General features: G+C 40.5%; 1 protein-coding gene across 1 annotated transcript in view; it reads left to right on the top strand.

Moving 5' to 3' along the window:
- Positions 1-13,207, top strand: part of LOC122553907 (progesterone receptor-like) — a 352,930-nt gene that overhangs the window by 266,707 nt on the left and 73,016 nt on the right. Inside the window, exon 4 of the mRNA XM_043698410.2 lies at positions 349-651. Within this exon, the coding sequence (XP_043554345.2) occupies positions 349-651 (303 nt within the window). The remainder of the gene's footprint in view (positions 1-348; positions 652-13,207) is intronic.

Raw genomic sequence — 13,207 nt, 5'->3', positions numbered from 1 at the left:
ATTCGATCCTTGTCATATAAAACCTTTGATCTTGCCACATAGTCTCAGATGACTTTTGCCTCGTCAGAGTCAAAGTGCTGATGCCTGGCAACATCACATTTTATTTCTCATTATATCCCTTATATAAAGTGTGATTTACCATTATGTTTAAGAGACAATGGCTTATTCATTTACCAAAGGAACTGAATTTGGAAACTGAGGCAATGGACAAAAGTGGGATCAAACTGAATCCAACTAATGTAGAGATTGGTTTGGATAATTGGGCAGTATAACTCTGTAAATTAAACAGTAATGAATATTCTGTTGGAATGTCAGTTGTTGAACTGGCAATTATCTTTTGTTTTTCAGCCCGAAAGCTAAGAAAATTCAGTAAACTAAAGAACATCGGAAACAGCCCATCTTCTCTGCAGTCCGAAATGACACTATCAAGTGTCAATCCAGTTGCAGTGCCAAAGGTCTCGTTACATTCAGCTCGAGCGGTCCAGTTCACTCCGACACTCGTTTCCATTTTACAGATAATTGAACCAGAAGTTGTTTATGCAGGCTATGATAACAGTCAACCTGACTCAACTAACTATCTGCTAACCAGCCTGAACAGGCTATGCGAGAGACAACTTGTATCTGTTGTTAAATGGGCCAAATCTGTACCAGGTAACCATATGAGTTTAAGTGATAAGCTTCCAATCGTTAGACAACATAATGCACACCACACTATATATCTTTTTTTCCTTTGTGGTGATGTTTTGGTCATCAAGGTTATTGGTTTAATTGCTGATTGGGAGAACAACTCGGGCAGTCCATTATCATCATCAAGTACTTCCAGGAAAAGTATGGACAGATGCAAAATACAAGCTGTCTGTACTCAATCTAAAACTTGCATTTCAAGTTTTTAACTTGAGCAGAGCAACAAAACAATATTTGGTTTCCCAAGGCAGCTTCACTGTACCATTTACCAAGCAATTTGTTTTGTACACCAGAAATTAATATCACTCATCCTATATTCATTCCAAATGTTTTTCTATCCTCTTAAGTATCAAATCTTACAAATGTATATGTGAAAATAGATTTATCCGCAACATATTGGCATAGCATATTGGAGTTAGAATGTGCTCTGTCAAGGAAATAGAGGTGGAGAGAGACTATGTCCCCCCCCAAATCATCATGGAGCAGCTTAAACCCACATACCTGTGAACCTCATTTGATGAAAGCCAGGAGACCTAGCCTAGCACAAGATAAAATATTGTTCATGGCAACACTGGGCTGAAGCCTGGCTGAGGTCAACTCCCATGGACATTTTGAAAAAAAAACCTCCTGGCTTCCTCTCTTATTTCAACAAATGAAATGTGACCAAATGAAAACAAGAGACAAATCAAAGAACATGAAACACTCATAAAATCAAAAAGCACTGAACAGAATTTTCTTTGAAGATTGAGGGTAATCACATTTGCATTGTGATTACCAGCAGAATGCCATGAACAATGTCAAATTCAAAACTTCCACAAAATCCTCAATACATTTTTCAGGCTTTAAAACTGTATATTTACTCAATAATAAATTTAAGTTTTACAGCTAATAACATAGGACAATTAAACCATTCAGAGAAAGAGGAATTTGGAATGTAATTTTACCATGTTTATTTTGGAGAAGATCTAATATTATATTGAGGAGCCACACTCACAGGAACATGGGAAAGAAAATAAGTGTTTGGGGCAGTGTTTAACGGAGAAAATGAGAATCATGCCCAGTGGTTAGAGAGTTGGTGAGAAACCCACATTGCCTCCTTTTGCAAAAGTCCCTTAGATTAACTGCCAATTAAGCACTTAACTGGGCAGCAGCTGAAATTCCCCATGATCAATGAGAGCAGAAATCACCCCACCCCCTAAAACCCCCAACTTCAGGTGCCACTGAACAGTCAGAGATTAGCATCATTGCATCATGCAGCAGTGCCAGTGGGAAAGGAATGCTGCTTTGGACAATGTAAAATCAGTCCAGGGTCACTGAGGGACCTGGTATTAGGTGAGTGATAGTGGAATGGGGCTTCACACAGTGGGAGGCAGGGGAGTGGGGCTAGAAGGGTCGGCAGCAAGGGCAAAGATTGGGTCTCAGCAGCCCCAAATCTTCTGATATCATCCTCATCTCATTTTTCTTGATCACGTATTGAGCACCTCAAAACAAAGAATCTTCTTTGGAAGCCCACAAGCAATGCCAACAGGATTTTCTCTCTGGACTTGCCCCACAGTAAATCCATCATGCCCCATTGATGAGTTGAAACCTCTAGTTACCGACACAAATGCCTCAATCAACAATAGGGCGGAAAAGCCATCCAGGAGCAGTCTTGTCCCAGACTTAGAACTGTGAGACCACAGAAAGGTTACAGCACAGAAAAAGACCTTTCAGCCATTGTGTCTGTGCCAGCTGAATAAACCAAAGCGCCCCCCCCAACCCCCAACCCCCTAATTCCAATCCCACTTTCAAGAATCTGGTTTGCAGCCCTACAGGCTACAGTGCTTCAGAGACTGATCCAGGTTCCTTTAAAATATTTTGAGAGTTTCCACCTCAATGTCCCTTCTTCTACCAATCACTGTAAATCTGGAAATTAACTTCATCCCAAGGGGAAACAAGTCATCCCTATCCACTCAATCTAACCACTTCATTATTTTGTATATACCAATTCAGTTACCTCTCACCATATTCTTTTCTAACAAAAACAATCCTAGCCCATTTAATCTTTCCTTTATAGGTGCAATTTTTAATCCTGACAAATCTCCACTATACAATCTCCAGAGCAATAATGGTTGTCCTGTAATGTGATCAAAAATATACATTAATCCCCAACTGTGGCCTAATCAGTATCCTATAAAGTTCCAGCATTACCTTCCAATTACTGCATTGAATTTCTAACTCACTGAAGGAAAGCCTCCTGTGTGTCTTCTTCACCTCCATATTGACCTGTCCTGGTTCCTTCAGGGACCTATGGACATGCGCTTCATGGTCTCTCACTATCCTCATCAATCCTCCTTGTTACCACCTCAGAAAATTCAATTAAGTTTTTAAGATATGACCCTCCCTTAACAAAACCTTGCTGATTAACCCTAACTAACCTCTGGCTCTCCAAGTCTCACAAAATTGATTCCAGTAATTTGCCTACCACAGACATCAGACTGACTGGTCTATTATTCCTTTAACAGCCGATGATGCAATTCATCTGGTCTCAGTGATTCATCCACCTTCAGGTTGGACAGTCCTTCCAATTCTCCCTCTCTTGCTATGCTTATTTTTTCTCCAAATTAATATTCAATTTAACCGGGACAAAGGCAGGAAAGCAGTAGGATCCCCAACCAATGTACTCCAGCTTGATCTGAGGCACCACCAGCACCAGACTCAACTTGAGGTTCTAAAAAAAGAGTCATATTGGACTCCAAGCATTAACTCAATTTTTCTCTCTGTCAATGCTACCAGACCTGCAGAATTTCTTGAGCACTTTCTGCGTTTAATCGTTTAATTCCTTTATTGCCTAAAGCCCTTTTAGAGTTGTATCCCTTATATCATCTCTCCTCATCTCTCTTTGCTAAATGACTCATTTCCCACTACCCTGCAGTAAATATCAACTCCACTGTGCAGGCAATTCCATTAAACTGTTGAAATAGTGCACTGTCCATTATACCCATAAGTTTATTATATGAATTTTTTATGTCCTCATACGCAACATTCAACGTGTTACCCTTATCTACCCTTATGTTACCTCATCAGAAAACCCCAACAAATTAAAATACATGTGATTTTCCCTCAACAAATCTCTACTGTTATAGTCAAAGAGCTGTACAGCACAGAAACAGACCCTCCTATCCAACTTGTTCATGACGACCAGATATCCTAACCTAATCTCGTCCCATTTGCCAGCACTTGGCCCATATCCCTCTAAACCCTTCCTATTCATTACCCATCCCTGATGTCTTTTAAATGTTGTAATTGTACCAGCCTCCACCACTTTCTCTGGCAGCTCATTACCACCCTCTGTATGAAAAAGTTGCCCCTTAGGTCCCTTTTAAATCTTCCCCTTCTCACCTTAAACCTTTGCCCTCGAGTTCTGGACTTCCCCATCCCAGGAAAAAGACTTTGGTCTTAACCTTAACCTCTGACACTTCAGGGAAAACAACCCCAGTCTACTCAGCCTCTCCCCACAGCTCAAACCCTCCAATCCTGGCAACATAATTGTAAATCTTTTCTGAATCCTTTCAAGTTTCACAGCATCCTTCCTTCAGGAGGAAACTTAGAATTGCACACAATATTCCAATAGTGATCGAACCAATGTCCTGTACAACTGCAACATGACCTCCCAACTCCAGTTCTCAATACTCTGACCAATAAAGGGAAGCATACCAAACGCCGCCTTCACTATCCTACCTCAACTCTACTTTCAAGGAATCTATCTGTAATTAACCTGTATTTGCCCAAACATCTGTTAATAGTCCTGAAACAGTGATTCTAAATTTGTCCCATCACTGAATCTAAACTATGTTGCTAGGTTGATTATAGTAATTTTTTTTGTATAAGATGGGAACATTTACAATTCTTCTGTCCTCCAGCACTGGTCCTGTATTGAAGGGAATTTGGAAAATTTGACCGGTCTGTCTGCAATTTCCATTTTTATTTTCCTCAGTAACCTGGATGTTTTATTCAGTCCTGATGAGTTATCAAATATAAGTACACTCATTAAACATGTTGACAGTCTAAACTACATTCTTTCTCACTTCGGTAAAGGCAAACCCAACACCCTCATTTAATTGACCCCGTGCCCTGTGCCTCCATAGACAAGTCTCCATTTAGGTTCATAAATGACTCCACACCTTTTACCACCCTTTTACCATTCTTATACTATTAAAGTACCTTGAAACCTTTTTGATTCCTTTTATGTTGACTCTTCTTCTACCCTCCCAATGGTTCACTTACTTGAATTTTTTCAAACCTGTCCTGAACCTTTTATATTGAGGCTGGACCGGTTGCACATTTCCTACAAGTTCTGTTTTTGTTTCTGCTTTACAGCATCTACAGTTCTTTCAGTTTTGATTCCATTAGCCTCCCTGATTGTCTGCTGCCCCCTATCTGCTAGCTTTCTGTGCTTTTGTGCTCAAGAATCCCCAAGAACCTTTGTGCTGCAGCTTTCTGCAATTTTCTTTGGTTAAATTATATTCTGTTAATTTGTTCTCCCTTCCAAAGTGAACAATTTCACATTTTCCCATTTCCAATTTTTCACTCATTTACTTCATCTATCAATATCATTCTGTAAACTGCTTGTACCTCTCTCACAACCTGACGTTCCAACTAGTTTAGTGTTGTCTGCGAATTTAACCGCATTATGTTCACTTCCTTTCTCCAGGTCATTAATATATATTGTGAACTGTTGTAGTCCCTGCACTGATTTCTGGGGAACCCCACTGGTCATGGGTCACGAACCTGAAAAAGAGCCTCTGAACCTCACTTGCTGTTTCCTGCCAATTTCCATCCATGCCAATATACTACATCTGTGGAATGATTTTTAGGCTGTTCATGGATAATCTGAATGAAAGTAAATCTATTCATTTTTATAAAAGAAACTTGAAAAATGCTACGCACATTGCTAAAGTTACCATATCAAAAGTAAATGCTTTGTTATTTTCTGGAATTTTTACATCATATTTTAATATTGCTAATGCTCCCAATAGTCGCTGATTGTTAGGTTACAAAGAAAACAGAATCTCATCAGTCATCTTAAGTTATTTTGACCCTGCCTTTGGCTTTGATCACATTAAGTTTTACTCCATTCTGTGAAAAGCCTTTTAAAGTCACAGAATCATAGAGATATACAGCACAGAAACAGACCCTTCGGTCCAAATCGTCCATACCGATCAGATATCCCAATCCAATCTAGTCCCACTTGCCAGCACCTGGCCCATATCCCTACAAGCCCTTCCTATCCATATACCCATCCAGATGCCTTTTAAATGTTACAATTGTACCAGCCTCCACCACTTCCTCTGGCAGCTCATTCCATACACGTACCACCCTCTGCATGAAAAATGTGTCCCTTAGGTCTTTTTTATATCTTTCCCCTCTCAGCCTAAACTTATGCTCTCTAGTTCTGAACTCCCCCATCCAAGAGAAAATACTTTGTCTATTTAAGAGGATTGATGAGGGCAGAGTGGTAGATGTGATCTATATGGACTTCAGTAAGGCGTTTGACAAGGTTCCCCATGGGAGACTGATTAGCAAGGTTAGATCTCATGGAATACAGGGAGAACTAGCCATTTGGATACAAAACTGGCTCAAAGATAGAATATAGAGGATGGTGGTGGAGGGTTGTTTTTCAGATTGGAGACCTGTGACCAGTGAGTGCCACAAGGATCAGTGCTGGGTCCTCTACTTTTTGTCATTTACATGGATGCATGTGTAAGAGGTACAGTTAGTAAGTTTGCAGATGACACCAAAATTGGAGATGTAGTGGACAGCAAAGAGGGTTACCTCAGATTACAACAGGATCTGGACCAGATGGGCCAATGGGTTGAGAAGTGGCAGATGGAGTTTAATTCAGATAAGTGCGAGGTGCTGCAAATCTTAGCAGGACTTATGCACTTAATGGTAAGGTCCGAGGGTGTGTTGCTGAACAAAGAGATCTTGGAGTGCAGGTTCATAGCTCCTTGAAAATGGAGTCGCAGGTAGATAGGATAGTGAAGAAGACATTTGGTATGCTTTCTTTTACTGGTCAGAGTATTGAGTACAGGAGTTGGGAGGTCATGTTGCGGCTGTACAGGACATTGGTTAGGCCACTGTTGAAATATTGCGTGCAATTCTGGTCTCCTTCCTATCGGAAAGATGTTGTGAAACTTGATTGGATTCAGAAAAGATTTACAAGGATGTTGCCAGGGTTGGAGGATTTGAGCTACAGGGAGAGGCTGGACACGCTGGGGTGTTTTCCCTGGAGCGTCGGAGGCTGAGGGGAGGTTTATAGAGGTTTACAAAATCATGAGGGGCATGGATAGGATAAATAGACAAAGTCTTTTCCCTGGGGTGGGGGAGTCCAGAACTAGAGGGCATAGGTTTAGGGTGAGAGGGGAAAGACATAAAAGAGACCTAAGGGGCAACCTTTTCACGCAGAGGGTGGTACGTGTATGGAATGAGCTGCCAGAGGAAGTGGTGGAGGCTGGTACAATTGCAACATTTAAGAGGCATTTGAATGGGTATATGAATAGGAAGGGTTTGGAGAGATATGGGGCGGGTGCTGGCAGGTGGGACTAGATTGGGTTGGGATATCTGGTTGGCATGGACGGGTTGGACCATGACTCTATGACTCTACCACTCATGATTTTATAAACCTCTGTAAGGTCACCCCTCAGCCTCCGACGCTCCAGGGAAAACAGCCCTAGCCTAGTCAACCTCTCCCTATAACTCAAATCCTCCAACCCTGTAGTCCTGCTATTCATCTGTTTTATTATTGTCTCCATTCCCAAGGAAAATACAATGTGATAATAACAGCCAATAGAAAAAGTTAACCTTTACTGCAAAGGTCTGAACTGCTGCAATCTCAGGCTTCCGCTATGCTGGCTAAGCATTTTGTTTCTCGCAATATTTGTTTAAAATTAAACTTTCTTTTATCTAATCACAATAAATTAATTTTCTTGGACCTGCACCTACTTTCCTTTCCTGTCTGATTAGAATTTGTTTCAGGAGCCAGATGAGGATAAAAATCCCTGGTTATGTGAGCTGTTATTCCAATTCTCTACTCACCTGGGTGCCATTTATTCCAAGTCCAAACTGGACCTGAATTTCTGAGGAATACTCCACCGCCTCTCTTTTTATTTCTGTTGTTTAATTGACACTGGAGGACAGGATGGAATCAGGCCTTTCATTTCATTCCTCTTATTTCCATTTCCCTACTTTATCCCCTCAGGACAAAGCTATGAATTTGTCTAGGGCGGTATCTGTACGTCCACTTGCAACACCAGCTTTCTAGCACTTAATATGCTTTCTCAAACAACAATTTTCAGTAATGCATGTTTCTATATGTGTTTTATCCTGCAAATTGTGCATTTTATCTTTCCTTTGCACCCACAGACGTCAGGTGAACAGATTTATTGCACGATACAAGCATTCAATTTGCGACAATGCTGAAAAGATCATACACAGTTGCTTTTACAGGAGCAGATCAGAGCTAGGAATTCTGCAGTGAGATTTGCCTCCTTATCTATGGGGCACAAGCAAAATGAGAGGTTATCTCATTGAAACATATAATACACTGAGGTGACTTAGCAGGGTGGATGCTGAAAAGATGATTCCCAGGGGGCACACTTTAAACCTAAAGGTGTCTCATTTCAGAAGAATGAGGAGGAGTTTTTTTCTCTCAGACATTCATGGGCTTTTGGAACTCTCTGCCTCACAGTCCTGTCATTGCATCTGCTTCTGCCTTAAAAGGTATTCATTCTTGATTAGCAAGGGAGCAACCACTAATGTACAGTGACAGCAGGGTGTACCATCCACAAAAAACACCAACAATTTACATAGCCTCCTTCAACAGCACCTCCCAAATTTACAAATTCTGTCAGCTACAGGGTCAAGAGCACCAAATGCAGAAGCACCATAAATTCCCCTCCATACACCATCTAATGTGAAACTAAATAATTGTTCCCTCATTGTTGCTCAGTCACAATCATGGATCACCTGTCTGAATAGAACCATGGGCCAATGGGCTACGACCATTCAAGAAGGCAGCTCACCAACATCTTCCCGAGGCAATAAGTGATAGTTAAGAAATCGCCAGCGTTGCCCAAATCCCATGAACAAATATAGAAGAGGAAGCTGTTCAGGATCTAATTGCCTAAACTAGGTAATGTTGTCACCATCATGGGGTATCAATGCACCTCTGTCTCCTGTTTTATGCTGCCACCAATTTAGATTAGATTACTTACAGTGTGGAAACAGGCCCTTCGGCCCAACATGTCCACACCAACATGCAACCCACCCAGACCCATTCCCCTACATTTACCCCTTCACCTAACACTACGGGCAATTTAGCATGGCCAATTCACCTAACCTGCACATTTTTGGATTGTGGGAGGAAACCAAAGCTCCCAGACAGAGGGAGAACGTGCAAACTCCACATAGAGAGTCACCTGAGGCTGGAATTGAACCCGGGTCTCTGGTACTGTGAGGCAGCAGTGCTAACCACTGTGCCACCCACTACTTTCTCATTGAGTTCATTGGAATAGAAACTTGGGTGGCGTATAAAATAGAGTGCCAATTCCTTATTGTCCGATTCATGCTACAGCCTAAAACTGATTTTCCTCCTTTTATTTCATTTTTATAATTTTCACAATTTTTGTTAAATGACTTTTATATTTTAACAATTTTTTCATTTGTTTTATTAAATCCTTTGCATTATCTTTCAAATTCTTAAACCCATCGTAGCTTCTAAAAAATGACTTTCAGGATTTGTTTCTGACAAGCAAACTATGTTTTCTTTCTATTCCATGCCAGAAAATATTGCCAGGCTGACAAGATGCAGTTTTCAAACACTTGCAAAGATTTGTGTTTCACAACATCATTCACAACAATCAAATCAGTTCAAAGCAGTTGAATTATAATAAACATTATTTTTGTAGCAAACTCAAAGTGAAGGCACATGCCTACACAATACCACAAAAGCAAAAGACAAGTTAACTTCTGAAAAAAGCAACAATTTAATGCTGATCCATTGTTTTAAAGAGAGATAGGAAAGGTTAAAAATGTTGAGGAATTTAATGTCCTGTAAATGATGTATCAGTGTTGGAGATGTTGTAATGAATTATAATTCCAGCACTTCGACAGCATAGAGAAGATAATGAGTGTGTAGATGAACAGAAAACAGGGAGGAATGTTCAGAGGATCATTGAAAATGAAATTGAGAAAAAATGGTTGTTATTATCCAAGAGAGCCTAAAGTTTAGAGATGAGAAAGCTATCTTTAGATGACAACTACAGCCCAAAGAGATTTAAAAAAGAAATGACCACACATCCATGTTTGGGATGTAACTAATAAATGTCTTAGATTATTGTGCAAGGTGTAGTGAAGATATTTTGGAATGTTCCTAGCCCTTTCTTTATGAGAAAGTTCCGCCAGCACGCAGCATGAATAGCAAGAGCATTAGTAGAGCAAAAATAACAAGGAAGAATGTTACTTAAGAATTAAACCAAACCCATACACAAAGTTGTTTGAAATTGTTATTCCTTTCAAATTTTCTCCTTTAAAACAGTAGATGTTGTAGGTTGAAAGGTTCTCAGGCATAACGCTAACTTGATTATACCATCATTTGTTCCTACAAAATCTCTTAGCATTCATGAGATTAGGAGGCCCAGGGTTGAAATTGTTTATCTATTAAAGATGGCTCCATGATAGTTTGCCTGTAGGATGGAGTTATACTTGCAAGAAACACATTGGATTAAATCATTTAATTTCCTGCAATATTTTAGTCATTGTTGTCTCTCCCTGCTAGGGAACATGAAATACAGAATTGACTCTTCAAAATAGATTTTTCTCATGGTTCACATTTGGTAAGGGTTCCACACTGTAAAAGTGGAAAGGTAATTGTGATGTAGTGATCACTGAATTATTAATCCAAATCACCACACTAATGTTCTGGGGTCTGGAGTCTGAATCCCACCACGGCAGATGGTGAATTTGAATTCAATAAAATCTGGAATTAAAAACTAGCTCAACGGTGACTATTTAACCCCTCTTGTTTGTTGTAAATTCACAACTAGTTCACTAATATCCTTTAGGGATGGTCATCCTTCTCGTCATAAAGATAAAATAGTTCACAACCTGTTCTGAAGAAACGTCACTGGACCTGAAACATTAACTCTGCTTTCTCTCCACAGATGCTGCCAGACCTGCTGAGTTTTTCTTTCAGATCACAACTTTCCTGGAGTGAGGGTCTTAGCCCACAATGCTTGAGCTGTGGCTTCATAGAGTAGGTGTAAATGTTCATAAGAGATGGATAAAGCCTGTGGAGCTGTCATGCTATTTAAAATACCACCCTTTAAAATTTGAAATGAAAGCCTGCATGTGTCTGTGAGTGGAAAGTGTTTGTGCATGAAGCTTCAGTCTGTTTGTTGACATAATCTAAAGTGCTTGCAGAAGCACCCACAACAGGCTGTGCTATGTTACAATTTGATTGACAACTCCAAGATGTTATTAGGTGATTGACTGTCTTTGTGGGATATGAATGTAACTGACTACTTTTGTGAGGATTAAGTACTTGGGCTTTTATAAATAATATCTACGTGTGTAGATATAGCAAAGTCTGTAATACAGACATGGGCATTTATTTTATTTCATTACAGCACAGTTCCCAAACTCTACGCATAATGTACATTTGATAGGTTGACTCAGAGGATGTAAGAATAAAGTGTGGTAGGCATAGATTGTCATGAGTTGGCACATAAGCTATAAGTGGCTAGGGGTAAGAATGTGGCACATGTTTGGCTAGAAGGTATAATGGCCCATTGGGGATGTATGGAGATATGGATTAATAGTATTTGCCATGGATGGAACATAGGGAATGGATCGGATGGTAATGGCATATGAGGAGCGAAAGCTAGAGGATGTAATATTTAACAGAACAACTGGGAGAAAGTCTTAGCTCACAGAGACAGGTCTTCTACTCAGCCACTTTAGGGCTTCCTTGCCCCTGCAGCTGCCTCTAGTTGCATCCGCTGGGTATGCTGTCTCAACTTCCCACCCCCGAATGAGGCACATACTATGTGGAGCACCTCTTTCCAAGACAAGTGCCGGAAACTGGAAAATCTCTGACATCTGTGCCTCAAGAGTGAAAATCCATGATTTGGATGTGAGCATAAGAGGTACTGTTAGTAAGTTTTCAGATGACACCAAAATTGGAGATGTAGTGGACAGCGAAGAAGACTACCTCAGATTACAATGGGATCTTGATCAGATGGGCCAATGGGCTGAGAAGTAGCAGATGGAGTTTAATTTATATAAATGTGAAGTGCTGCATTTTGGGAAAGCAAATCTTAGCATGACTTATACATTTAATGGTAAGGTCCTAGGGAGTGTTCCTGAACCAAGAAACCTTGGAGTGCAGGTTCATAGCCCCTTGAAAGTATAGTCACAGGTAGATAGGATAGTGAAGAAGGTGTTTGGTATGCTTTCCTTTATTGGGTCAGAGTATTGAGTACAGGAGTTGGGAGGTCATGTTGTGATATTGGTTAGGCCACTGTTGGAATATTGTGTGCAATTCTGGTCTCCTTCCTATCGGAAAGACGTTGTGAAACTTGAAAGGATTCAGAAAAGACTTACAAGGATGTTGCCAGGGTTGGAGGATTTGAGCTGTAGGGAGAGGCTGATCAGGCTGGGGCTGTTTTCCCTGGAGCGTCGGAGGCTGAGGGGTGACCTTATAGAGGTTTACAAAATTATGAGGGGCATGGATAGGATAAATAGACAAAGTCTTTTCCCTAGGGTCGGGGAGTCCAGAAGTAGAGGGCATAGGTTGAGGGTGAGAGGGGACAGATATAAAAGAGACCTAAGGGGCAACGTTTTCACTGTTATGTGTATGGAATGAGCTGCTAAAGGAAGTGGTGGAGGTTAGTACAATTGCAACATTTAAAAGGTTTCTGGGTGGGTATATGAACAGGAAGGGTTTGGAGGGATATAGGCTAGGTGCTGGCAGATGAGACTAGATTGGGTTGGGATATCTGGTCGACATGGACGAGTTGGACCGAAGGGTCTGTTTCTGTGCTGTACATCTCTATGACTCTGACTCTGAGTCTCAGCTGTAGAACTCCAACAAGCTCTTTCCCTACTTAATAATTAAATTTAGTCTTGTCTGTGGCCTCTTGGTCCAGTTGACTAGTTACCTTGATGATTATTTTGGGTGTGCAACTAAACAATAGTCATTAAAAGAAATCTAGACCTAAATTTTTGGCTTGGTTTAGAGAGCGGTTATCTGGTTGCAACAGTGCAAAGGTACAAATTAAACTGGCCAAAAGTGATAAAAACATCTCAAATTGCAGGGAGAATCTTCATGTCACAATCTGACACATGACATCGTGGAAGGTGCCTACCACTGGCTAGCCTTTGATGATCAGCTGATTGCAATGACATAACTTTGTATATGTAAAGCACAATATTTTGTTTGACGCAGGATGCTATTTACCATTTTAGGAAAGAAATTTATGGA

Source organism: Chiloscyllium plagiosum, unplaced genomic scaffold (genome assembly GCF_037043375.1).
Source record: "Chiloscyllium plagiosum isolate Xiang-an unplaced genomic scaffold, Cpla_swu_hap1 HiC_scaffold_6, whole genome shotgun sequence".
NCBI classification, from domain to species: domain Eukaryota; kingdom Metazoa; phylum Chordata; class Chondrichthyes; order Orectolobiformes; family Hemiscylliidae; genus Chiloscyllium; species Chiloscyllium plagiosum.
The sequence above is the reverse complement of the archived record's forward strand: the minus strand, read 5'-3'. Positions and strand labels throughout refer to the sequence as shown.